Consider the following 26,306-nt stretch of genomic DNA (forward strand, 5'->3'; position numbering starts at 1 on the left):
CATCCCTGGGACTGATTCACTGAAATGCGGGGAGCACATGGCCTCCAGCTTGCCCGGGGACTGCAACAACTCGGGGCTAATGCACTGCAATTGTGGGGGTCCACACAGCCCCCCCTCGCAGCCCTGGCGACAGCCACACCCCTGAGGTTATATTTACAAATAATGTGTGGGGGGCTACAGAGCCCCCATCCAGCCCCAGGGGCCGCTACCTTCCCGGGGTTAATATACTGAAATGCAGGGGGGCGGGCGACCCCCTCAGCCCTTGGTGCCTCCATCTCCAGGTTTATATTTAGAAATAATGCGTGGGGTGGGCTTCATTCCCCACACAAATCCCCGCGGACCGCTACCTCCCCCCCAGCAACAGTATACTATACAGTATACTATATTAGATACAGGCAGTACGAACACTACCTCTCTGGGGCTTAATAATTGCTGGAGGGGGGCCACGCAGCCCCCCTCGTGGAGCCGTAAATGGCTCTGGGGACTGCCACCTCCCCAGGGCTGGATCAAGCAATGTCCTGGGGATGTACACCCCAGGGACATTGCAGTTTGCTATGGCTTGGTGGGGCCACTGCTCCTGCTAAGCCATAGCAAACTCTGGTCCGCTTAATGGAAGTGAGAGCAGTAAAAATGCTCTTGCTTCCATTAAGCGGAGCAGAATTGCTTTAGGACAGAGGGAGCACAGGAGGCGGGGAGCCAGCATAGACTGCAGGGGCCTTCAGGCTCCCCCATTCTGCCCAATGAATTGGCCATGCCCCAGGGGATGGGGTCCCCAGGGCAATATTGGCCCGAGGAGGGAGCCCGTGGTGGTCCCCCTCCTCATTAAAACATTTTTTTTTTTGAAGGCCAATCCTGGGGGATGGATTCCCGGGGGCACAAATAGGCATGGGGAGGGGGGTTTTGCAGCCCCCCTCCCATGTAAACAAAATAAAATAAAAATCAAGGCCTGGCAATGCGGTCCCTGGTGATGAAATCAGCCTGGGGGGGGGGGGAGGGGGGCAGGTTGCCACCTCCTATTTTTTTTTTTAAACAATTAAAACTGGGCAAGCCCTGGGGGATGGGGTCTCCGGGGCCGAAAGTGGCCCGGGAAGAAGGAGGCGGGGGCGGTAATTGTGTGCCGGGCCGGGCGCCAGGGCTGAAATCGGCTGCTTCCTTTTTTTCAATTAAAAAAGGACCAGACCCCGCGGGATGGGGTTCCTGGAACCCAAAATGGTCCAAGGAAGGGAGGCCACGTGGCCCCTCCTTCTTAAAAAATATTTTTTTCTAATTTAAAAAGCCGCAACTCGCGTATGGGACTTACAGGAGGTAATTGGAGGGGTAGGTGGCCCCCAAGTACCCTCAATAGCCAAGGGGACTTTACCCTCTACTAGCAGTGCACCATGAGGTGCGTTTGCAGAGTGGGGCAAAAAAGGGGCATGGCCTGCTTTCAGATCTCGGCTATCCAATTGAATGGAACTTACTGGATGTCCTTGGGAGCCAACTACCCCTCCTGTTACCTCTAGTAAGTTCCACACAGCAGGATTGCTAAGAAGTTGTCAAAGGCACACACTTTTTCTCCACCACTCTGCAAACGTGCCTCCTGGCCCACTACTAGTTGGGGGATGAAGACCCCTTGGCTCCAGAGGGAGCCAACTACGCAAACCAAGGTCTATCAGAGTGGTTCCCTTGGTGGTACTGTGTTGTCAGATAGCTAAGAATATTGAAGCATAATTTCTATCAAATAGCTGATTGGATTTTAACCAAATCACGAAAAGCACACTTTCTGGGAAAAGATCTAGCTATCTGCAAATGTTGGCTCTACCCCCCACTTGATGGAGCATCCAAAAGTTTTCCAGGGAGGACCTAAGGTTGAAGAACCTTTTTTTTGGAACGTTTTGTGACGATTACTAAAAAAGAACAAAGTTAGCCAATTAGCCAGCTTTTTTATATTTTGGTGTTGTGACTCTTTCACAAAATCAGTAAGTCTGCCTGAGTGTGGCCAAGACCTACGAGGCTAACCATGCCCTGCACATGACAGAAGCCTGCATGGAGACATCTGCTTACAAGAAGTTGGATGCAACATCTGACCACATGCCAGGCCCTGCATACAACCCCACGCCGGGGAGGGGTGGGACGCAGTGCCTGGCCGCAGACCAGGCTGTGTGGCCAACCCCACACACTGATGGGGTGGCTTTGCATATGGTAATACAATATTACTTTACGCTAAAAAAGAATTGAAAAAAAAACAAAGCTTAAAGTTATGTTATAGTTATGAATTGTTATTATATCTTACTTTACATTAAAAAAAACCCTTAAAAATTCAAAAATACTAAGATTAAAGTAACTTTATAGTTAGGTGAAAATTTCAGTGACAATGTACCATTTTAAACATACAAACACACTGAAATACACTAGTTATAGTTCTCTCAAGTAACTATAACTCAAGTCCTGGGGTAACTATAATTTGTGCGGTGGCCATGCACTGCCTATTAGCCCACTTACTACGTCAATCATTTGTCATGACATCACTGATAATACCACTGCAACATTTGCTATGAAATAACTGATGTGAAAACTGTGCATGGCATGGGGCGAGTTATCGTTACGTTAAGGAATGAGTTATAGTTACTTGCATTGTAGTGGTTCTTGTTGTAGTGGTCACATTGTAAGTGGAGTACAATGTGTTTGTCTGTGTAGTAGCCCATATTCACCAACAATAGACTCATCTGAAGTTTAGTGCTACTAATGTTCAAGTTAGATTTGGAAACCAATTGGTAACTGACTGCAAACTGATCCTTAAACCTTAGGAAGGACAAATTACGATTTGAGCAATTACTGTCTCACCACTGCTGAAAAGATTTATATGATAGAATCTGTGTAGCACTGCTGTGGTTCGCTGGACTCATGGCAACTACAGAGACCACTGTGTATTGACAGTAAAATTATGCCAACCTTTCAAAATCAGCCTTTTGACAACTACCAAATATCCATGCAATGGTTTTTACTAGATGTAAGAACTGGCACCACACTTCAGCTAAACATGAGTGAAAAAATAAAAGAGATGAACACTTGTTTATATGCACCATCTAGAATTGTTGTGGTGGTGAGCAGGCACACACAACTCGCGTGAGAAGCTTGGCCCACTGAAACGTGAATCATTTGTTTTTCTTTCTTGAATATGAAATTTCTACTGCAGTATCTCAATAGGGAGTTGCTGCTATAATGCGGTCCGTGTCAGTGGCACTGTTTGCAAAATAGTGTCATTCTTTCTTCCCGCTTTTTAGTAACAAAGTGCTATGCATCTATTCTACATAAGTATGTGTAAAAAACACAACCAGTAAGTGTCTCTTTGTTCTCTGAACATGCCAATGGTTGGTAAATAAATTTGACTAACCTAAACTTTGCACACCAGGATCAACTGGTGAGCGGTATTGGTATGATTCTACTTTAGCCTGAATATAATAACCAGTTAAGTGTCTAGATGAAGTTACAAGATAGTACATGTGGGAAAAACTAGAAATTAAAAGACTAAAAATCTTAATCGGATATTTTATCAACAACAACAGATCTGACTGTATGTTTTGTCAACAACAGTTCTGACGCTTGTCCAATCAGTTGGTACACACTTTTCTGCGGTCGTTTTTTAAGATAATATAACAAAGCATTAAAAAAAAAATTACATTGATAAGCCATTTGCAATACTACACCTTGGAATGTGTATTTTCCCTGGTTATTTCAAATATTTTCTGGATATTAAAACAGTTGAAGCACCTTTAAGGAGTTGAAAAATCTTTTAAATAAAAATCCTTTTTACAAGTGGGTCCATTTCGCGCTATACAGTAAAGAATCCTTCTATTTAGTCTCAGGAGTAGACGGGCAGAATCTCCACTCATTCGTTGTTGTCCCACCAGGTGGATCCTTTGTTTTCTTAAATTATCTTTATCTAGTATTTCAAATAAAATGTTAAATCAGATGCACAACGGCAATAGAAAAGGCAGACCCAACTGCTAAGCCAAGGTTTAAGAAAAAAGTCATCATAACCCCAGCGGCTTCAGCCAATTCTTTAGGCACAACCTTGGGCCCATAAATCATGGCAAGGGAGCCCAAGTAACCATTGCTTATGCCTACAAGTGAGATGAAAATCACAGGATAGGCATCATGCTGAAAAAGAACAATATCTGAGTGAGCCCGGGGCTGATAGTTGCAGTAGATGAACAAGGGGATGAAGACAGTTCTCAGCAGGATCACAGCAGGAAAAAACTTGCTTTTTGGCCCAGGAATTTGAATCCAGACAGTGACCTGTCGGCCACACCAGTCAGCAAAATTGTACATGAGGAAGCATGTTAAAGGGGTGAAGTACTTGTTAGTCCATATGCTCCCAGAGGACTTATTCATAGAGGCAATACTGGAAGAAAGTGTGGGGAAGATGATTATGGAGATAAAGAAGACATAGAAAACACAAGGGGCCAGGATGGAAATCTTCTTCAAGATTGGACGCCATGGTGGAATGCCCTGATTTACACCTGTAGACCCTCCTTCTCCTTCGAAAGAATTATTCGTCAATGAAGCTTCTTTGCTGACTTCTTCAATGCTTCTCATGTAGTATCTAAACAGAAAACAAAGAGAAATTATCGATGTAAGATCAACAAAGAAAGTGATCACAAATCTGATGCACTACTTTATGGGCAATATGGAATTGCATCAATTCTATATAGCAGATATGTTGGTCAATGAAATATACTGCAAAACTGGTGCACTTAATGCCAACTCTACACTGTATTTAGCAGTTATGTAAAGTACTATACTCAATTGTTTACAATTTGTGGACCTGAACATGTAATTATGTTGAACTGAAGAATACACAAGAAATTTAATTTAATTTTCCACTGAACCCATTTTACATAATATTGGGAGGAAAGCTTTATCCCTACGGACAAATGAAGTGTACAGAAAACTACAAACATCTCGCTTCTTCTTCATTTAAGTTACTTTTATTTCGTTTGTTTTATTTTTATTTCGTTTTCCAATACAAAAAAATGAAAAAACAAGGCATAAATAGAGAAAAGCTAAACAAAACTTTACAAAGACCTTCAAACATTAAGAATTAAAAAAAAAAAAATTTAGTATTATGGAAAAGGAAACTCAATAGCAATAAGAATTTTGTTAGTGACCGATGTGTCATATAATGTTAACTACGTGAGTAAGTGACTTATAGTGCGCACGAACATGAGTCAGAGACTACCAAACAAGGTAACAACATTAATAAGGAGTATTTTGAAAAACTCTGCCACTTTATTTGCTAATCTAGTCCAGTGTTGGAAATTGTTTGAACTTAGGGGCTGATTACGATGTCGATTGGAAAGGCTCCGAAAGGGATGTGGATTCTCCGAATACGATTCCTAACCTATGTTTCTGACCGAATTGGACACATTTCCGACCGACCGATTACGATGCAAGGAAACTGTTCGAGCTGTCCTATTCGGTCCCAATCGGCATTCGGACAGCCTGAGTCGTTCGGAGCAGAATCGTACAGCTCTATGGAAAGGGTTCCGACCAACCAATTACGATGGGCGATTCGGACAGCCGTTCCAAATCAGTCTGCCCGACAAGAAACAGCAGTCGGAATCCAACTTTGGGGATCCATTGCAGGGACCCCTTCACTCATAGGCCTCCGGTTGGGGCCCGTGGGGTTACCCAAAGGACCCCTCTTTCCAACCATGCACAGTGTCGCATTCACCATGAGGCGCCCGCCACAGGGTACACGGTTTCCCCCAACCACCCTTTTTTTCAATGGAGCCTGTGTTTGCCTTCAGAACACCAGGCTCCCCTTGAAGTCAATGCAAGTCCGACTGAACAATGTTCGGAAGCATGGTAATTGGTCGGTTGGACTCGCAGAACCTGATTCAGTCGGAAACAATTCCGAAACAGATTTGGTCGGAAGAGTTTAAGACCAACATCGTAATTGGCCCCTGTATGTGTATAGCAAACACAACAAGATGATGAACGGAGTGCTATAACTTTTCAAACACTCACCCGAGTCAAGAGATCGGGTTAAATCCATTGTTCTTTTGCTCATCATGCCACCCCAGTTTAGACCATGCAAATCAGTCTTAGCCCTGCTCCTCATGGGAACAGTCCAGCCCGAAATGCCAAACCAGGTGCTCCCTGGACCAGAAGAACAAGCTACTTACCTTCGGTAACGATATGTCTGTAAGAGACATAGATTAGTTATGGATTCCTCACCTTAGAATTACCCTCCGGTATCAGACTGGATCCAGAGAATTTTTTCCTCAGCAGTATACTTCTGTGCGTTGATAGGTGGCGTTGGTCGACTCCGCCTTCGTCGTGGTTGCTGGAATGATGTCGCAGTATCTACTTAGACACCGCCCTCGCGCACTGACGGCTCTTCTGGACATGACATTCCACGGCAGAAGCGCAGAGCCATGCAAGACACTGACCACTGGTGCACGAAAACTAGGGCCCAGAAAGGGAGTCCCTTACTCTAGAAGTCAGTTTGCAGAACGGGGAGGATGGGTGGGTAGGTGAGGAATCCATAACTAATCTATGTCTTTTACAGATATATAGTTACCGTAGGTAAGTAACTTGTTCATCTGAAAGAGACAATTACTTATAGATTCCTCACCTTAGAATAGATACCCTAGCAATACCAACCTCGGCGGTGGGTCTGCGAACCAAGTGCACACCAGAAAGTCCTGGAGAACCGAACGGCTGAAGAAGCCATCTCTCCTGGTTTGGTAAATGTGAACAGCATAGCCCACACAGCATGAAGGAGGACTCCACGTCCCAAAGCAGTAGTAGCTGCCGTCGCCCTGGTGGAATGGGCACGTCACCCTACTGGAGGTTCTTTTTCGCCAAGGAGTTGCAGATTTTTATACAAAGAGCGGCCCATCGCGAGAGGGTCTGTTTTAGTATGGCCCAACTTTTCTTGGCGTCCACGTAGCCAACAAAGAATTGGTCATCCGCCCAGAATTGTCTTGTGCAATCCAGATAGAAGGAAACCGCACTTTTTGGGTCCAGAGGATGGAGCCGCTCTTCCTCTTTAGAAGGATGCGGAGGCTGAGAGAAGGTGGTCAAAGTGATGGTCTGTCCTATGTGGAAAGAGGTAAACACTTTGGGAAGGAAAGAAGGCCTAGTTCAAAGGACAACCTTGTCCGGATGAACAGCCAAGAAGGGAGGTTTAGAAGAAAGGTGCTCGAAGCTCACTCACCCTGCGAGCAGAGGTGATAGCAACCAAGAAGGCAGTTTTAAAGTTAAAAGTCTGAGAGGACAATTATGTAGCGACTCAAAGGGGGCGCACATAAGATAAGTCAGAACCAAGTTCAAGTCCCACTGAGGAATTATGAAAGGAATAGGAGGGAAGAGATGAGTAATGCCCTTAAGGAATCTATTGACAATAGGGGACTTGAAAAGAGAAGGTTGATCAAGAAGTCTAAGAGAGGCTGAAATGGCTAAGAGATAGCCCTTAATAGTGCCCAGAGCAGAGCCCTGCTAGGCCAAAGAAAGGAAAAACAAGAGAACCTCAGAAAGAGGGGCGTAAAGGGGATCCACAGCCTTTGATGTGTACCATGCCACAAATGTGTTCCATATGCAGGCGTATACAGTTTTAGTGGAGGGACGCCTGGCTGCCAAGATAACGTTACAAACTTCAGGAGGAAGGTTGAAAGCCGCCAACTGCCGCCGCTCAATCTCCATGCAAAGAGGTGGCGGCTGGAGTGGCTCAGGTGGAGGACCGTCCCCTGCTGCTGCGATAGATGATCCTCCCGAAGAGGTGGTCTGATCGGAGGATCGATGGCCATGTGTAACAGCTCGGAATACCAGACTCTTCCTGCCCAATCCAGAGCCACAAGAATGACAAGGGCCCGGTCACGTTTGATCTTTTTCAGCACTCTGGGCAGAAGTGATATAGGCGGAAAGAAGTATAGATGACCGCAACTCCACTTGTGACAAAAAGTGTCGCTTAGCGAGTGCTACCTTGGAAATTCCAATGCGCAGAACTGCTGACATTGCACGTTCTCTTAGGTGGCGAATAGATCTAACGAAGGCTCTCCCCACTGCTGAAAGAGACCTTGCACCACCTCCGAGTGAAGACGCCATTCGTGATCCATCATGCACCTGCGGCTAAGTTGTCCGCTCTGGCGTTCAGAGAACCTGCCAGGTGTTGAACCACCAGGGATATGCCCTGATGTTCCAGCCATGACCAAAGGCGGAGAGCCTCTTGACATAGGGTCCACGACCCCACCCGCCCTGTTTGTTGCAGTACCACATGGCGGTGGTGTTGTCCGTGAACACCTGCACTACTCTTCCCCGCGAAGGAATGCCTTTAGTGCAAGACTAATTGCCCGAAGCTCCAGAAGGCTGATGTGAAGCCCAGACTCCGCCAGAGGCCTCTGATCTCTGCCTCACCCATGTGGCTGCCCACTCCGGGAGCGATGCATCCATCACCACTGTAAACTCTGGTTGGGGAAGGGAGAGGGATCTGCCATTGACCCAATCCTGGTTCGTGAGCCACCACTGAGCAGTGCCCTCCGAGATCTAGATGCAATCGGACAGATTCCATTGATGCTGTGCACACTGGAACTTCAGGACTCACTGTAGAGCCCGCATATGCCACCTGGCATGATCCACCAGCAGGATGCAGGAGGCCATGAGGCCCAGCATCCTTAGGGTCATTCTGATAGAAAGAGGCTGAAAGATCAAAATTATAGCCCGAATATTCTGGGCTCGCTGCTCGGGAGGATAAACCCAAAACTACGTTGTGTCCAGAACCGCTCCGATGTAAAGGAGCTTCTGAGAGGGAGTCATGTGTGACTTCGGCACGTTGATAGTGAACCTCAGCAAATGCAGGAAGTCCACCGTAGTCTGGAGGTGGGAAACAACTGCCTGGGGCGATCCCACCTACAACAGCTAGTCGTCCAGTGGGAAGACTGGAATCCCTAATCTGCGCAGATGAGCTGGGACCACCGCCATCACTTTCCTGAACACTCGAGGGGCGCTGGTAAGGCCAAAGGGGAGCAAGTTCTCGTGGCCTACCGTGACCTCAGGTAACGCCGGTGGGCCGGCAGGACGGGGATGTGAAAATAGGCATCCTGCAAGTCCAACGCTACCATCCAGTGTCCAGGGTCGAGAGCAGACAGGACCTAAGCCAGAGTCAACATCTTGAACTTCTCCTTCCGGAGGAGGTAGTTGACGTTCCTGAGATCGAAGGTAGGGCGCAGGCTCTTGTTCTTCTTGGGCACCAGAATGTAGTGGGAATAACAACGTCGACCTACTTCTGGGACAGGAACACGCTTGACGGCTCCCTTGGCCAAGAGAGCCGTAACTTCCTGTTGGAGAAGGGCCAGGTGATCCTATACGTCCAAAAGCGTTACTTTGACATCCCCTGAAAACCAGTGGATCTCAAACAGGAGTAGCGTCTCAGTGCTACCGACGTGGAAATCGTCCTGCCCAGTGAGTAGGCGGGGTCCAGCCCACACTGGATGGTGAACTTCGCTGCGTCTCTCCCCTCGGCAAGAGCATGGGAGAGCACGGCCGGGCTGAAAGCCTGAAACCGGTCCTTGGATGCTTGTTTCCAGTCCAGGGAGGACCTGGCTTGGCAGTTTGGGCTGGACTGTTCCCATGGGGCACAGGGTCAAGACTGATTTGCATATGGCTGGGCTCAAACTGGAATGGCATGGAGAGCAAAAAAACTATGAATTTATGCCCAGATCTCTGTACTGGGGTGAATGTATGACATTGTTCTGCATTCGGTCCATCAACTGTTGTTTTTGCATTCCTCCGGGCACTGTGGCAGCACCTGCGCAACCATGTCCCACATCGAGTGGGAGTAACAGCCCAATAGGCAAGCAGTGCTCACCGACCTCAGCCCCTAGCTGGAGGAAGAAAACATATTTTTCCCAAGGTAGTCCAGCTTCTTGGATTCCTATCAGGTGGTGCGTTAAGGAATGCGCCTTGGATGTGGAGGCTTGGACTACCAAGCTCTCATGGGTAGAATGGGAAGAGAGGAAAATGGAGTCGCCCGGGGCCGGGCAGTGGTGTCGGGCAATCATCCTGTCCACAGGAGCCCCTGTGTTGGGCTTGACCAATAACCCAAAAGGATGTCCGTAAGGTCCTCATTGAACGGCAGCAGGGGCTCCGAGGAGGCCGCTGCCTGTTGAAGCACCTCTTGAGTTTTTTAGAACAGCGGTTCTTAGCTTTTTTGAAAATAGAACAAATACTATATAGAACACAATAGGCTACTATATGTTTAGCTTCCTTGTCCAGCCGGGCAAGGAATTTATTTATCAACAATTAGAAGGTAAACAGTTATAATACATTTCTACAACAGTAGCAAGACACAATCCTGTGCTGTACCGGGAGGAAAAAAGAAAATAGGAAAGGGTGAAAGGGGTGTTTCAGGCAAAAGAAAAGAGCAGGCAGGGTACTGTTATAAGTAAAGAATATTGACAGTAACGCCTGGAGTAGTACATACAACAACATATATAAATTATTAGCATGTATGACCACTCATGGGTGTCGACGTTTCGATCCCTCGCTCAATTAATAAAGGGGATCATCTTCAGGACTTATGTAATTAGATTTGCCTGATTTAAGAGCGCCTGTTGGGGAAATAATGAAGAACAAAAAAGGGGAAATTATCAGAGGAGGATCTTGGAGATCGGTCAGTACAAGCCCTTCTTAGCATTTGCAGTAATCGGAATAGTGGTGTGTGTAAAGTGATAGTGACAGTGGTAGCATATTGAGTCAAATACAACATCTAGTATTCAAATGTCCTCGGAATCGCAGTGAGAGGCTTATATTATCAGTGAGTGGTCTGGGGATGTGCAGAGTAAATGACTAGAAAATTGCTCGACGCTCGGTGGTATGGTGATCGAGCAGAGCAACGTGCACCTATGGTTAAATAATGACACGGATTCTCTGCGAGTGGGGTGGGCAAATGGAAAAGATCAACCTGGGCAATGCATAAAACGTACCTCTGGATTAGAGGTATCGGATGGCGAAGCTGGCGGTGTTCTTTTGGGTGGTTAGGCAAGTTGATATTAAAAACTCCTTAGACAGGGTGCTGGTGGCGTCGCCGGGGCTTGTGGTGGTGGGGCGAACAGGTACTTATTCCTATAGTGGAGGAATAACGGGCATGAGGGCATGTATTGGCCTCGGTTGCGTGGTACACAACATACAAGTGTGGTGGTATCGTACCTTAGATTGCGAGGCTGGGTCCCTGATTATTCAATTAGAATTAGAATATTTGGGGCTTCCTGTTGTGCCGGTTACGGCATGGAGCCGAGCTGTGGATTAAATAGGGAACTGTTAGTTGGGAAAATGATGCGCTTGGGTGCTGCGGGGGTGGTCACCAGGTAAAAGGTTTCAATCATACCGTTTAAAGTTGTTGCAGTTCCGAATAGTGAGCGATATGGACGGGGTGCTCAATGGCCGTCGCCGTAGTTCGAACAATGTCGATGATCAGCCGCTGTAATAAGAATATACAGCTATTAATTGCCCGTCATCTGGTTATTACATGGGGAGTGGGTGCTGGCATGGTGGGGGAGCGATGGGGGGTGCTTACCGGGTCAGAAGTCAGCTCGCGGGGCACAGCCGGCGTGCCTGGTCCTACTGCCGGTTCATGGTTGTAAGCTGGGCGGGACCTTTTGTCAACGTAGGCCAGCGGTCACGTGATGGTGGGTGTGGGCGCCATCTTGGAGTGGTAGTCTAACGAACGTTATGGTGGGGCCATAGTACGGGACATTAACCGTGTATAGGTCTTCGGTGATATCTCCAGGGCGAGATTGGAGCTATTAAAGAGGCAAAAATATATAAAATGGAGCCTTCTCTTAGAGGGAACGCAAATCCATTGAATGATGAGGTGGTCTAGGGAGGGCCAATTTTCATTGAGTATAGAATTGCGATACCGACGGACTAAGGTGGTGAGCAACCCACTGTTTAGAATGGGATGTACAGGTGTCGTACAATGGGTGATTTGACCGGTATCACATACGTGAGGGGGTAGTGACATGCGGGATTGCAAGTGACACAAGGGTATGAACATTAGTGATAATAAAAACATTCTAAGTTCAGACAACATAAAAGGCAGTATAAACAGGTTACTGAGCCCAGCAACACTGTATAATTGGTCATTGTTCAGCTTCGTATAAGTCATTTTTGGAAAAATGTTCTTTCAAAGGAGTGTCATCCAGTCCTCACTCCGGTTGAGTCCTGTGTGGATGGTGTTGAATTGAATTATGGACTTGAGTTCTTCACGGTTCAAAAGTTGTTGAAGGTTGCCTCCTCTTGGTGGTAGTTTCACTGATTTCAGAATTGTCCACCTCAGGTCGTCTGCTGTGTGTTTCAAGGTCGCATAATGTTCAACTAGAGGGGCATTGGGAGTTCGACACCTAATGCGGCTTCTGTGTTGGCCTATGCGCGTCTTAACCTTTTGCGTAGTTTGACCCACATACATTTTGGGACACGGACATACAACTGCATAAATTACATTAGTACTATTGCAATTTGTAAGACTTCTCATATCACCAGTTACATTGTTGTGACTAAAAGTGCGTCCTTCCATTGTCAGGTCACATACCGTGCATTGGCCACATTTGACATGCCCTACAATGGGTGGTAGTCCCCAATTGGATTCAATCGTAATGTTTGGAGTTGGAGCTGGCAGAGCTGCGCGGACCAGGTGGTCCCTTAGGTTCTTGCTCTTTTTGAACGCAAAGAGTGGTTTGTCTAGGTTTAATTGGCCTGCATTTATTGTTGGCCAGTGTTGCAGAATGGTTTTACGAATTTTGTTCGAGACCGGAGAAAAGGTGGTGACACATGCAATTCTCTCTGCTCTCTCGCGACTCTTAGGTTCTAATAGAACATCGCGTGGACAGTACCAGGCTCTTTTGGAGGCGTTCTTGACTAGCCGCCTGGGGTAGCCACGGGCTTTCAGTTTACCGGATAAGATATTAGCCTCCCTAAAGTAATCTGGTTTAAATGAGCAATTCCGCCTGATCCGCAGGAATTGGGAATACGGGAGTGAGTCTTTGAGGGCTCTCGGATGGTTACTGTCATATCTCAACAAAGTATTGCGTTCAGTGGGCTTTCTGTATAATCGTGTCAATAGTTCTCCTTCCTCGTGGTAAATTGTTAAATCGAGGAAGGGTATTTCTGTTTTATGTTGGGCCAGGGTAAATCTCAGGTCAGCACAATTGTTGTTTAGCCAGTGAAGGAAGGATTCTAATGTACTGCTGTCAGAATTCCAAATCATAAAGATGTCGTCTATGTAGCGCCGCCACATGGTAATACCAGATCGGAAAGGATTACCATCCGATAAGATCGTACCAGTCTCGAGCGCGTCCATAAACAGAATTGCCAGGTGGGGGGCAAAAATAGCCCCCATTGAAGTGCCCTTTATTTGTTGGTAGAATATACTATCAAAGACAAAAAAGTTTCTTGTCAGGCAAAGTTCGAGCAATTGTAAAATAAAGAGTGTTGGTACTCGGTGGGGTCTAGGTCGAGAATGTAAGACTCTTTGGATAACAAGTAGAGCCGCTCCTTGAAGAATATTAGTATAGAGCGACTCTACATCCATAGTGCAGAGTGTCTGGATCTCAGGGTCATAGGGGGAGTGCTCTACCAGATTTATCATTTCCATGCTATCGCGTACATAGCAGGACGTGGAGGGCACAAAGTCCTTAATGAAAAAATCCACGTAAGAACCCAGGGGTTCCAAAATTGATCCACAGGCAGAAACTATGGGTCTGCCCGGGGGGTTGTCAATGCTTTTATGAACTTTTGGGAGGGTGTAAATTACAGGGAGGCGTGGGCTTTTAACATTGAGGAAGGTATATTCCTTCTTACTGAGGTACCCTTCGTCTCGAGCATTGGTGGTGAGTTTTAGTATCATGTCTTGAATCTCACTGGTTGGGTTACGACCAAGTCTAAGGTAGTGTTCTCTATTGCCCAGTTGGCGGTTAATTTCACTTTTGTAAGAATCAATGTTCTGAAGGACAATCCCACCGCCCTTGTCAGCACTTTTTATAATGACAGTGGTGTTGGTTTTAAGTGTGCTGATGGAATCTTTTTCACATTTTGGGATGTTGTAAGGGACATATAGCTTCTTCTTTTTTAGTGCATCAAGATCTTTGAGGACTAATTTCTCAAAAGTAATGATCTCCGATGGGATCATACTGGCAGTTGGAGAGAAGGTTGATGGAGGACTGAAGGGTGTATTGCGGTTGGGGACAGGGGAGGGGTGCAGCTGGAAAAATGCTTTCAGACGGATGAGTCTGAAGAATCTGAGTAATTCAGTTTGCAGTTCCATAAAATTGGGACGAATGGTGGGAACAAAGGACAGTCCATTTTTTAGAAGTTCTATTTCGGAATGCTGCAATGTGTGACTGGATAAGTTGAAAATTGGTATCAGCTCGGAGGCACTTTGGTCAGGGGATGCTACCATTAATAAAAGTTGTTCCGGGTCTTCCGCTCGCCTGGGGCGTTGAACCATCTCTGGGGTTTTTTTACTCTCCCCCTCTGGGGGGTGCCTGGTTGACCTCTGCATAAAAAATTCCCTTGGGCACCACCTCCTCCCCTTCTTGGGTTACTCCCTCCTTCACCGGGATCTGAGTTATCAGATGAGTCCTAGATGTGTCCGAGAACCCGACTATGTTCTGCCGTTTGTTGTAGCGGCCCCAAGGTCTATTCTGGGGGTTAAAATGTGGTCTGTTGGTGTAAAAATCCTTATTAAGATAGGAATAGGTATTCTCAATGTTATAGCTTTGTATATCTTTTTTAATTTTATTTGATTTCTTGTTTTGCTCGATGCGATGGAAATCCGCCACTGTCTTTTCTACTTGTTCCAGTAGTTTCTTACACTCTGGAGTGGGGTCTGAGTCATTAATCTGTTTTAAGAGATCACTGATTTCTGTTTCTAGTGTTTTTAGGGTCTCAGTAGCGATGTCGATACCAAGTGCTAACCATTGTCTGGAGCACGTGGTGCCAATATAGCTGAAGTTTGAGACATATTTCGGATTGTCCGTAAAGATACCAGGGATATTACGGACCTGCAGGCCAAGCGGTATAACCTCAGATTTGAGGTAATCCGTTAACATTAGTACCATGAGTTGGAGGCGTACCTGTTTCTTTCTCAGTTTTTCAAGCTGTTCAGGTAAGCTGGAAATAATACCTGGCGGAACATCTGGAGTTTCCGATAGTAAGGAAGGTAAAGAACATAGATGTTTAATGTGATCTACAGTGTAGAGTGGGGCATGGTCTGACAACTCCTAGGTATAGAGAATTGGGACAGAGAGTAGGGTTTGGAAATAGAAGTGCGAGTACCGTGGCACTAGGATGGCCACCCTCGTAGAACGAGGTATTTTGAGTTTTAAAAGAAACCCTGCAATCTAGTGATTGCGCTTAAGTATGTTTAAGAAAACAAGGGGGACCCAGCGGGTAGCTATGAACCATGGGTAACAATTGAGTTTTAAATTACACCACCACACTTGTATGTTGTGTACCACGCAACCGAGGCCAATACACGCCCTCATGCCCGTTATTCCTCCACTATAGGAATAAGTACCTGTTCGCCCCACCACCACAAGCCCCGGCGACGCCACCAGCACCCTGTCTAAGGAGTTTTTAATATCAACTTGCCTAACCACCCAAAAGAACACCGCCAGCTTCGCCATCCGATACCTCTAATCCAGAGGTACGTTTTATGCATTGCCCAGGTTGATCTTTTCCATTTGCCCACCCCACTCGCAGAGAATCCGTGTCATTATTTAACCATAGGTGCACGTTGCTCTGCTCGATCACCATACCACCGAGCGTCGAGCAATTTTCTAGTCACTTACTCTGCACATCCCCAGACCACTCACTGATAATATAAGCCTCTCACTGCGATTCCGAAGACATTTGAATACTAGATGTTGTATTTGACTCAATATGCTACCACTGTCACTATCACTTTACACACACCGCGATTCCGATTACTGCAAATGCTAAGAAGGGCTTGTACTGACCGATCTCCAAGATCCTCCTCTGATAATTTCCCCTTTTTTGTTCTTCATTATTTCCCCAACAGGCGCTCTTAAATCAGGCAAATCTAATTACATAAGTCCTGAAGATGATCTTCTTTATTAATTGAGCGAAGGATCGAAACGTCGACACCCATGAGTGGTCATACATGCTAATAATTTATATATGTTGTTGTATGTACTACTCCAGGCGTTACTGTCAATATTCTTTACTTATAACAGTACCCTGCCTGCTCTTTTCTTTTGCCTGAAACACCCCTTTCACCCTTTCCTATTTTCTTTTTTCCTCCCGGTACAGCACAGGATTGTGTCTTGCTACTGTTGTAGAAATGTATTATAACTGTTTACCTTCTAATTGTTGATAAATAAATTCCTTGCCCGGCTGGACAAGGAAGCTAAACATATAGTAGCCTATTGTGTTCTATATAGTATTTGTTCTATTTTCAAAAAAGCTAAGAACCGCTGTTCTAAAAAACTCAATTGTTACCCATGGTTCATAGCTACCCGCTGGGTCCCCCTTGTTTTCTTAAACATAGTTGAAGCACCTCTGTCAGGAGGTTAGTCCTGACCGCCACCGTAGAAATCTCGAGGTTTAGGCCCTCGTCTGTCTTACGCAACACCACTGTGTAAGATGCACCCTCCTCCGTAGCCACGGTATGGGGAGATAGCATGCCAAGGTCTGGGGAGGTGTCCAGACCACTGGCCTTACCCAACTCCTCTCTCCAGTCTGGTTCCTCCAACTGGTCTGCAAGAGGGTCCACAGACCCCACCCAGTCCGCCTCACCCTCTCCTGTGAGCCACTCAGGGCAGTAGAAAACATCAGGAGAGAACAGGGGTACAAATGTACCGGTCGGCGCTGGTCCCGATGTCGGGCAACGTCGGTCCGGTGCAGTGTCCTCATCGAGGGGGAGGCCGGGGTCCATGTGAGCTGGGGACACAACCGGCATCGGAGGTGACGTCACTGGAGTTGGCACCGGAGGAGGTATCACACGGTCGACCTGCGCAGATGCGGATCCAGGCCTGGATCCTTGGGAGCCCTGTGGCGACAGAGCCCAAAGCCGCCGACATCAAAGGCCTAGCGCCCCAACCGAGTCCGCTGGGCCCGTGGCGCGCCGGCAGAGTCGGGCTGCCCGAAGATAGAATGTAAGGTTCCGTAAAAGCTTTGAAGCTGAGCAGGGGTCGCTCCGATCCCTGGAAAGGGATGGAAGGCCGGAGTCTACCAACAGGCTCAGAGGGCAGAGCCGGATGAATCCCTTACGCGTCCTGCATCGCGTTGGCCGACGGACAGGGAGAACGCGAAGAGCGACGATGCATCTTTGCCTTCGGCTTACCCGAAGACTTTGATGACGAGTGGTGGTGGTGGCTCCTTGTCGGGTCCCGCTACCTCCCTAACGACTGTGACCTTCAACAGCACGGAGCAGACTGCCGGGCCTCGAGAAGCCTTCGGGACCGCTCCGGCAAAGACTTTGGATTCATGACCCGGCAGTGGGAGCACGACTTTGAGTGGTGGTCGACCTCTAGGCACCAACGGCACACGAGGTGCGGGTCCAGGACTGACATCAGTTTGTGACAGGAGTCACAAGCCTTGAATCTGGTTAGACGTGACATCCCTCCGTGCACTAGGAATCGATTGACTCAAAAAAGGGTGTCGACAAAAGTTGCAAAAACTGGAGTAAAAAAGTGACCGAGGTACTGCTTTTTCCGGATCTGCGCTGGCTGGCGCGGAAAATGAAAGAAATCGGCCTCTAAGTAGATACCACAACGTCATTCCGGCGACCACAACTCCAACGACAAACGCCGAGTCGACCGACGCTACCTATCGACTAGCAGAGATACTGCTGAGGAAAATATTTCCCCCGGATCCAGTCTGACGCCTTGGGGTAATTCTAAGGTGAGGAATCCATAACTAATTGGCTCTTTCAGATACATGCATCCTGGAACCAGGCCTGGCAGTTCAAGCCTTTCCTACTTTGTGAATGGTATACATTGTGTCAACGGTATCCAGCTTCTCAGCTGGAAAATCATGGAAGTTTTAAAGATGAAGGAAGGTAGAGATGTGAGATATCGTCTTTGAGGGCATGCATGTTTGCTTATCATCAGAAACATCAGTAGCAGTAATCAAGGGATTAAATAAAGAAGGGGCAGCATTTCTTAGGAGAGGTATACAATCAAGACGGATCCCTGCCTGCTGGTATACCAAGTGAAAGGAGTGCCGTTTGAGGTCAATACAGGGTGGCCTTAGAAATTCATTGACAACTGTAGAAAGCCAATACCACCAAATATAACAAGGCTATGCCCTAGTGAGGTAGTCTGAAGGCATTGTGCTGTGAAAAGAAATCATGCTTGTTTTGACTTACTAAGGAGTTCCTTCACAAAAATGGTTGAGTCTAATTAGCGGACGTTTTAAGAACAGAAACTGAGTGCAAGATTTCTGGAAGCAGCATAAGATTCATATTTTACAGAGCTTCTCTCAGAAATAGATCATGCACAATATTTGTGGAGGGTGCATCTCAAAACTTCCCAACATCCATCTCAATAGAGAGCCAGCTCAAGATTTCTCAGCATCCATCTCTCCAGGAAGTGACATCACTGCATTTGCCAACATCCATCTCTGAAGGAAGCAACCTCAATGTTCGTTATCTGTTACTTTCAATATTCTCAACTAGCTTCATATGTCTGGCAAATATCATATTGTGTAAACATACTCAGTCATGGGCACATATAATGCCTCTAACCTCATCCATAATATCGCTCACTACAACACACATTCTCCCACACCACACTTGATGCTCATCAATGCACACTTTGTAGTCATATGCGATACAGACATCACAGACATCACTCAACAAAACCAAAATGCACTCATCAATTAAACCTGTTTGCACCTTCCACCAAACACTTCCTGGACACCCTGGTCCCTAATGGTAACAGCATCCAACACATAGACCGCACACTCAAAGTATGAAGGGGATTGAAGACAAACACAAGACATCCTGGTCCTGCACTATTAGCAACTGTACTATACCCAGGTTTTTCAAGCTCCCTTCCTGCTGCTTCCCACTTTCAGCCTGCAAAACATCCTTCTTTCGTCTGATCGCCAGTCATCCAGACAAAATACATATGTCCAAGAAAAAATATGAAACCTCATCGCCTATATCTCCATAGACCCACACCACACTCCTCAAAGACTTCAACCTCTCTGAGAACTCAAACACAAAATGCTTGAAGGAAGATTTCTACACACTGGCAATAAAACAGCTCAAACTACAGAGGCAATACTCTGGCCCTCATCCTATCAGCACCAAATATCCAGTGCGAGACACCAACAACTTTGGAATGGATCAACCATTTTGCCACCCCTTTGACATCACAAATACTACACATCAACATCATGGACAATTGAAAAGAGGAAAATAAAAGCAATCTATCTGGAAATAAAACCCAAGAACTGAACACCTTCCAGTACATCACAGGTGTCATATTCATCTCAAAATACACAACTCTATGAGATTGCATGCTGAATGCTATGTTCTTGAAAAGCTGATCCGCCAAGCCATCTGCACCTTTGTAGACTCAAAAGCTTAGCAAAAATATATGTACCATACGAAAAAAGGAAAAAAAAATGAAGAACAAACCTCCCAGATAACCTAATTCTACTTAAAATACCCCGCTCTAAATGCTGATCCCTCATCATCATAGCTAAAACCTCTTAATAGAAGAGCACCATCAGTGAAGCAACCAACAGAAGTCTTCTTCAAGGATGTCAAACCATGCACACCCCCTCTCCCAGAACCCAGAGGCCCTGCTTCAGTTGACAAATGCCACACAATCAATCTCTTCTTCACTGAGATTAACAAAATGAGATCCAACCTTATCACAACTTCCAATGCCCCATTTCCAGGCATCCCTGGTAACCTCACGCCAAATGGGCCCCTTTCAAACCTGTAGGGCATATGGTGCTCTCCAATACCCTGAATTCCCTCAAAGCAACCTCCTATGAAGATGACACCCTTCTTTCTACCAACCTCATTTCAAGGAGAGGCTCTCCTATCTTTCTCCACATTGTCAATGCCTCCTGAAGTCAAGGAAAATCTACAGATGCCTTTACAACAGATAAGATTCTTCCCCTGACAAAAAAGAAACCACAGATGAACCCGGTTAACCTCACCAGCCTTGTATATATATCGAAAACCATTGGAAAAGCAGTGTCCACCTTACTACGGGAGCACATTAGCAAGAATGATCTTCTACGGGAAGTCCAATAAAGCTTCGGACCATGCAGCAGCACTGAGAGCGCCACACACTTCGAGTAGACAACAACATCCTCCTCTTCAATGACAGGAACTACCCCTGCCTCCTGGTGCTGTTCGACCTCTCTGCAACTTTCCACACAGTTTACGATCCAGCTCTGATCAACATGCAGAAAACACGCATGGGATTTTCAGGCAGGATCCTAAAATGGCTCACATCCTATTTCACCAACCAGCACAGACTTGCAGAAATAGGTCCCAGAACATCACACACTCTGCGCCTCCGGCGGAGTAAGCCAGGGCTACATTCGTATTTCTATTACCTTCACCCTCTACATGGAACCTATCTGATCGATTCTATAAGACAAGCAGCATCAAGATCCATTAAAAGCAAATGACACCCAAATCCACATAAAAATATCCTCACACAATGAAATACAGAGACTCAAATCTAGCTTAGAATATATCCAATCTTGGATGTGAGCTAACTTCTTGTAGCTGAACCCCACAAAGACTGAATTTCTTCTGTTTGCCATCAGCCCCAAACAACGCCAAATTCAAACCTGGCTCTCCAAATTAAAACTACCAGGCTTCCCTCCCCAACTAATAGACCATGCAAAATATGTGGGATTCCCCCACGACCCCCTCTCACATTTAAGCAAGAAACTGCAAGGTAGACCAAAATAGGTTTGTTCCCACTCTCGCTAATGAATAAAGATAAGTAGAACAACCTCTCCAATCTGGACTGAGGCAATGCTCTGCTGAATGGTGTAGGAAAGTGGGTTTCTGTTGCAGTAACCCCCTCCACTTTTTGGCAAATTTCTGATGCAGTTTGACTGAGTGTGCCCTGGGTCCCTTACAATCAGCTTCAGAGGCCATGTGTTCCATTCCAAATGTGTACCTTTGTTTTCATAACTGCCACACCTCTGGCTCACATGTAAGTCACTTGTAAAGGGTACCAGTGGCACCAAGGGCCTTGTGACTAGAGAGGGTCTCTAAGGGCTCCAGTATGTATTGTGCCACCCGTTTTCACCAAACATATACACACTGCCATTGCAGACTGTGTGTTTTGGTGCAGACAAAACTCCATAGACCGCATCGCACATATCACTGTGCCATGCCCACAACCACTGCATGTGGCATAGGTAAATCACCCCTCTAGCAAGCCTCACAGCCCTAAGGCAGGATGCACTATACCACAGGTGAGGGCGTAGTAGCATGAGCAATGTGCCCCAACAGTGTATGTGCCATTCACAGACAATGTAAGTGCAGTGGATCCATATTGAGCACATGTGCTGGGAGTTTGTCATTAAGAACTCCACAGCTCCATGATGGCTTTAATGAATGCTAAGGAGTTTGGTATCAAACTCCTCTGCATAATAAACCCAAGCTGATTCCAGTCTTCGATTCATTTCAAAATGCACTCAGAGGCATCCTAGAGATGCCCCCTAAAAAACGACCAACTTACTCATGTTAAGCTGACTATTCTCCACCAAGCTGCCACACAAATATGTTTCTGACCCCCTGAGGTGAGAGCTGTTTGCTCCAGTGGGTCAGGGACAAAGGCTGCTTGGGGTGGAGGTGCTTCACACCTACCCCCAAGCAGAAATAGCATTCAGGGCGTTGAGCCTCAAAGGATTCCTAACATTTGATAAGCTAACCAGGAACTCTCTAGTGGAGATGTCCACCCCCTTTACTAAGTTCCACTTTTGGCGGCAAAGGGGGGGAAATTAATAGTCAGGAGATGTGTCTTCCCTCTGCCAGGATCACCCCATAGGTGCTCTGGACCGAGATGATCCCTCCTTAGGAAATCCTCCATTTTGAACGGAAGGATTCGACTCAATCAGGTTAGGGGAATGCCTCCTGTCCAAAGGGAGGGGACTCTAAGGTTGTAGCCACCCTAAAGGCAAGCAGCCCGTTGGCTTCCATCTGTCATTGCCTGGAACACCCTTAAATTCAGTACTTAGGGGCACCCCCTGAACCTTGATCCTCAGATTCCAGTGCCCCACGAAGAAAAAAGACTAAGAAGACATGTACAGTCGAGCCTAGAACACGACTACTGATTTGGCCCCAGCCCGACCGGCCTGTCCTCTGCGAAGAAGACGCCGGCGCCTGTACCATGGCCAGCAACTTCCAGGAACCCGAAGAAGACTGCCAACTCTTCCGCCAGGACTAGATCTCAAGAGGACAGCGACCCTGTCCAAAATAAACTTCACCAAGGATTCCGGATCCAGGCAAATTTGAGACCCCTGCCCACTCTGCACCAGGAGCCCGGAGTTGCTCATCTGCCCTGTGAAGTCTCACCCGGCGATCCTGCCCTCGTCCCCATCGGTGGCTGACCTGTAAAACATATTCCATCCAATATTCCCAGTTGACTTCACGTTTTTTCCGGGGAGAACATGGCGTCTGCTACCTGAGCAGCCGCTTGCACCTGGGGCGCCTATTCCTGTCCCTTGAGCATTATGCAGTCATACCTGGTGCCTTTCGCTCATTGAATCGCCAGAGTATTTTTCTCGAGGTTCTCGGCTCGTCTTGTTGAAAGGCGTGCTGGCCTGGGATGTGTGTGGAGACCCCCGGTCTCGTCCATCTGCCTTGCTTTCCTCGCTGCTATGGGCCGCCCTGGAGCTGAGGCGGGGCCACAGAGCGGCAGCTTGAGTACTCCTCCGGGTTAACGGAGGCAGCGCCAGCATCAGTTGGTTCTTTGAGGGTCGGGGAGTCAAGAGCCCCTTCCAAAGAGTCTGTTTCGGCAGCTACAGCTAGCAGTAATGTAAATGTAAATGTAAATGTAGTATACTTGTAAAGCGCACAGCTGCCCCAGCAACGGGGCGTCCCGGCGCTGTATAACTCTGGGGAACCCGTCCTGGCTTTCCCTGTGGGATGGTCCCTGCTGGGAGTCCCCAAGGTGGAGCCAGGCATCCCCGGAATTGGTGGGGCCGTTGTGGAGATTAGGCAAGCTAATGCCCAGAGTTGCCGAGTGGAACCCCTGATTAGAGTAAGCACCGAAGCGAGAATTATCGAGTCCGCTGACCAAGGTCCACGACCCTGCCGCATCGGGAATTGAACCCTGGTCCCGGGCTGACTTCTGCTCTCAGGCCTGCCGCCTCTAACCAGTGAGCCACACTACTCCACACAGTAGTGACCCTTAAGGTTGTAGGGGAACAGGGGAGTCACCCCAGAAGCAGTACTGGAGCAGCCGAAGGAGACAGGAGCACAGGTTTGCTCCCCTCTACATGTGAGAGAAGCTTCGGAGGCCACTGGGGCTCCAGGGGCAGTCATAAGGAGTGGCAAGAAGAAAGACAGGAAACGCGGGGGCTGCCTCAGGCTCTGTGAGGGCTAGATGGTACGGAGAAGGTGGTGGACAACTAGCGGAGGAGCAAGCTTTGGTAGGCTCATCGAATGAAGAAATCTCCAGTGATTGTACAACATTCCAAAAATATCAGGTGAAAGGCAGGAGTATTAAGGTCGGGAGGAATAAAAGCAACCCCCCACACAGCAAAGTTAGGGTCACCCCCTCTTTACAGTCTTTTTTCCGAACACAACCTGATGTTTTGAATGTTACAGAGAAGGGGAAAGACCTTAGAGGAGGCTCCATTGTTTATTCCCTGCATATTGATAACATGGAGTCTGTTAAGTCTCCACCTAGCCAGAGCAATGTATTAACTACAGTTGCTGATCATATGCCTGAGATTATGCCTGTTGACGTAACAGAGCTGGTTGACCAGAGCAATGCTGAAGCTGTCAGCCAAGAAAGCAGAGGGGTAGATTATTGCCTTGAGTCTCAAGGAGAGGCTGGGACTTCAGTAGCCTCAATGGAAACTCTTTTCGCTTTGTTACCAGAGTATATAAAAAGAGGTTTCTCTGTATCAGCTGCCAATCAAAGCAAGATAAGGAGTTATTGTGAGTCCCTAGAGAGGAAGGTGGATCTCCTAAATTCCAGGACTGAGTCCCTAGAGAAATCTGTAGAAGAATTGAAAGCCAATCTCTGGAAAGCAGAGACTGAGATTCAGGTACTTAAAAGAGGGGAAGCTGCTCTTCAGGACAGAATGGAGATGCTCGAAGAATCGGCAGAAATCTTAGGAAAAGATATTCAAAGAATTCACAGGGACCCATTTTGAAGGAACCCAAAACAGAACAAAGCCATGAAAAATTCTTATTAACTTTCTTACCTACTCCTTAGAGGAGAAGACTCTGACTCCTCTGGCTTTAAAGGCAAAAACTTTAAGGGTTACAGATCTTTCCTTCAAAACCCGCTCAGTTCTTGCTAGGGTCACTCTCCAAAGGCAGTGGGAACTAGGCAGGAAGATGGACAATTGTAAGAAGATTGGCACAGTAGTACAATTTAAATTTCCTGCCTTCCTGAAAGTTATGCATAATAATAAAATGTATAACTTAAGATCAGTTCAGGAGGCAGATGAGTTGCTTGACACCATCAGCAAGGAGGACCATTAGTGGCAGATTTTCATTCGTCACTCTTCATTCTTGGGTGTAGTTCAGAATGAGGCAAAGGTTTGTTCGTAGTGTAATACTGCAGTACTAAATTGTATAGTTGAGTCTCCTATCCTCCAATTTTGTACAAACCAATTGAGAAATAAGAACGCAGGAGGATTCGGGTCTTGATGGGTGCACCTATTCATCGCTTTTGTAGTACTTATTTACTTTTTTTCCGACACAGGTTTGATTTTTGTCAGGTTTGAATATCATACACGGTCAGAATGGGATGGGGCGGGTAGCTCCGGGATGCAAAACCTGGACAACACAGGTCCAGATATATGGGAGAAGGGTTCTCCAGTGGGGTGAGCAGGGTGGGTGGAGACAAGGGGAGCACAGGGGCATAAAATATAAAAATACCTCATTCGACTCAGTTTTTTTCAGATTTAGTCCAGATAGTTCTAGCTGGATTGTGAGGAGTTAGATGTTCGTTTTTCCTTGGTCTAGGTTTGGTCTGGAGTCTCAGACTTAAGTTATCATGAAAACACTCCTGATATGTTTCTGGAATGTCAAGAAGAGCCAGAATCTTGCAATATCTAAGAGACTCTCCAGAGCAGGTCATTGTCATCCAGGAGACACCTTCTTAAGGAAGAGAATAATTAAATCCTTAAAAGTCAGAAATGGGTTGATTCCTTTATTTGCACCAGAGGGGTTTTGATTCTCTTTAAAAAGCAAGCCAAGGCTCAGATCTAACAGCATAGGGAAGACCCATGTGGCAGATGGGTGATACTGAAGATTACTTTAATGGGCATCCTCCCCACTTTGATTGGCTATTATGGCCCGAATCAAGATGACCCTTCATTCCTTAAATCGATTTTTTAGCATCTTCTAGATTTTCTAGAACCGGTTATTTGAGCAGGAGATTATAACATTGTTCTCAACCCTAAACTCGATAAATCAATGAATAGTAGAGCTGTAGCTCCCTCAAGATCTAGGGTGTATCTCCAGACTATGATGACCCAAATGGGCCTATGTGATATATGGAGGGAAAGGTCAGGTCAGAAATTGGGAGTATCATATAGAAATTTTAAGTATAGGCATAAATCAAGAATAGATGCCACAGCCTTAGGGGTAAAGTTAAAGATATAATGTATTTGTCATCTCATTTTTTCGGACCATTCAGGCATATTATTAGATCTTGACTGGGTACAGGCCCAGCAGACCAGAGCCTGGTCCTTCGATCGAACATTACTCCTTGAGGGGGAAGAGATGGCCTTTCTTTCTCGAGAGACTGAACTATTCTTGGGGACTAATCTAGGTACAGCAAACATCTCTATGGTCTGGGATACCCTCAAAACTTTTTTGAGGGGCATTATTACCAACAGGTCGAGCTACAGGAGCATAAAGTACAGGGAAGAGATTGTGTCTCTGGAGGCGGAAAAGATGGTAGTGGAGGCAAAAACAAACAGTCAGGCCAGTTCGGGTATGAAAGAAGACCTTGACAGACTTAATAGATTAAGGGAACAGCTGGAGGGCATCCTTCACACAAGGCTTATGCGTAGATGCGAGGCAAGTAAGATCGTTCATTTCGAGTACGGGGCAGGAAAGTTAC

At 46.6% G+C, this 26,306-nt stretch overlaps 1 protein-coding gene across 1 annotated transcript in view; it reads right to left on the reverse strand.

Annotated features, from left to right (window-relative positions):
• Nucleotides 1–3,514: 3,514 nt before the first annotated feature.
• Nucleotides 3,515–26,306, reverse strand: part of SLC29A3 (solute carrier family 29 member 3) — a 316,634-nt gene continuing 293,842 nt past the window's right edge. The window contains exon 6 of the mRNA XM_078643252.1: nucleotides 3,515–4,585. Coding sequence (XP_078499378.1) covers nucleotides 3,943–4,585 — 643 coding nt within the window. The 3' untranslated portion in view covers nucleotides 3,515–3,942. The remainder of the gene's footprint in view (nucleotides 4,586–26,306) is intronic.

The sequence above is a fragment of the Lissotriton helveticus genome, chromosome 5_1 (assembly GCF_964261635.1).
Source record: "Lissotriton helveticus chromosome 5_1, aLisHel1.1, whole genome shotgun sequence".
In the NCBI taxonomy this organism is placed as follows: Eukaryota; Metazoa; Chordata; class Amphibia; order Caudata; family Salamandridae; genus Lissotriton; species Lissotriton helveticus.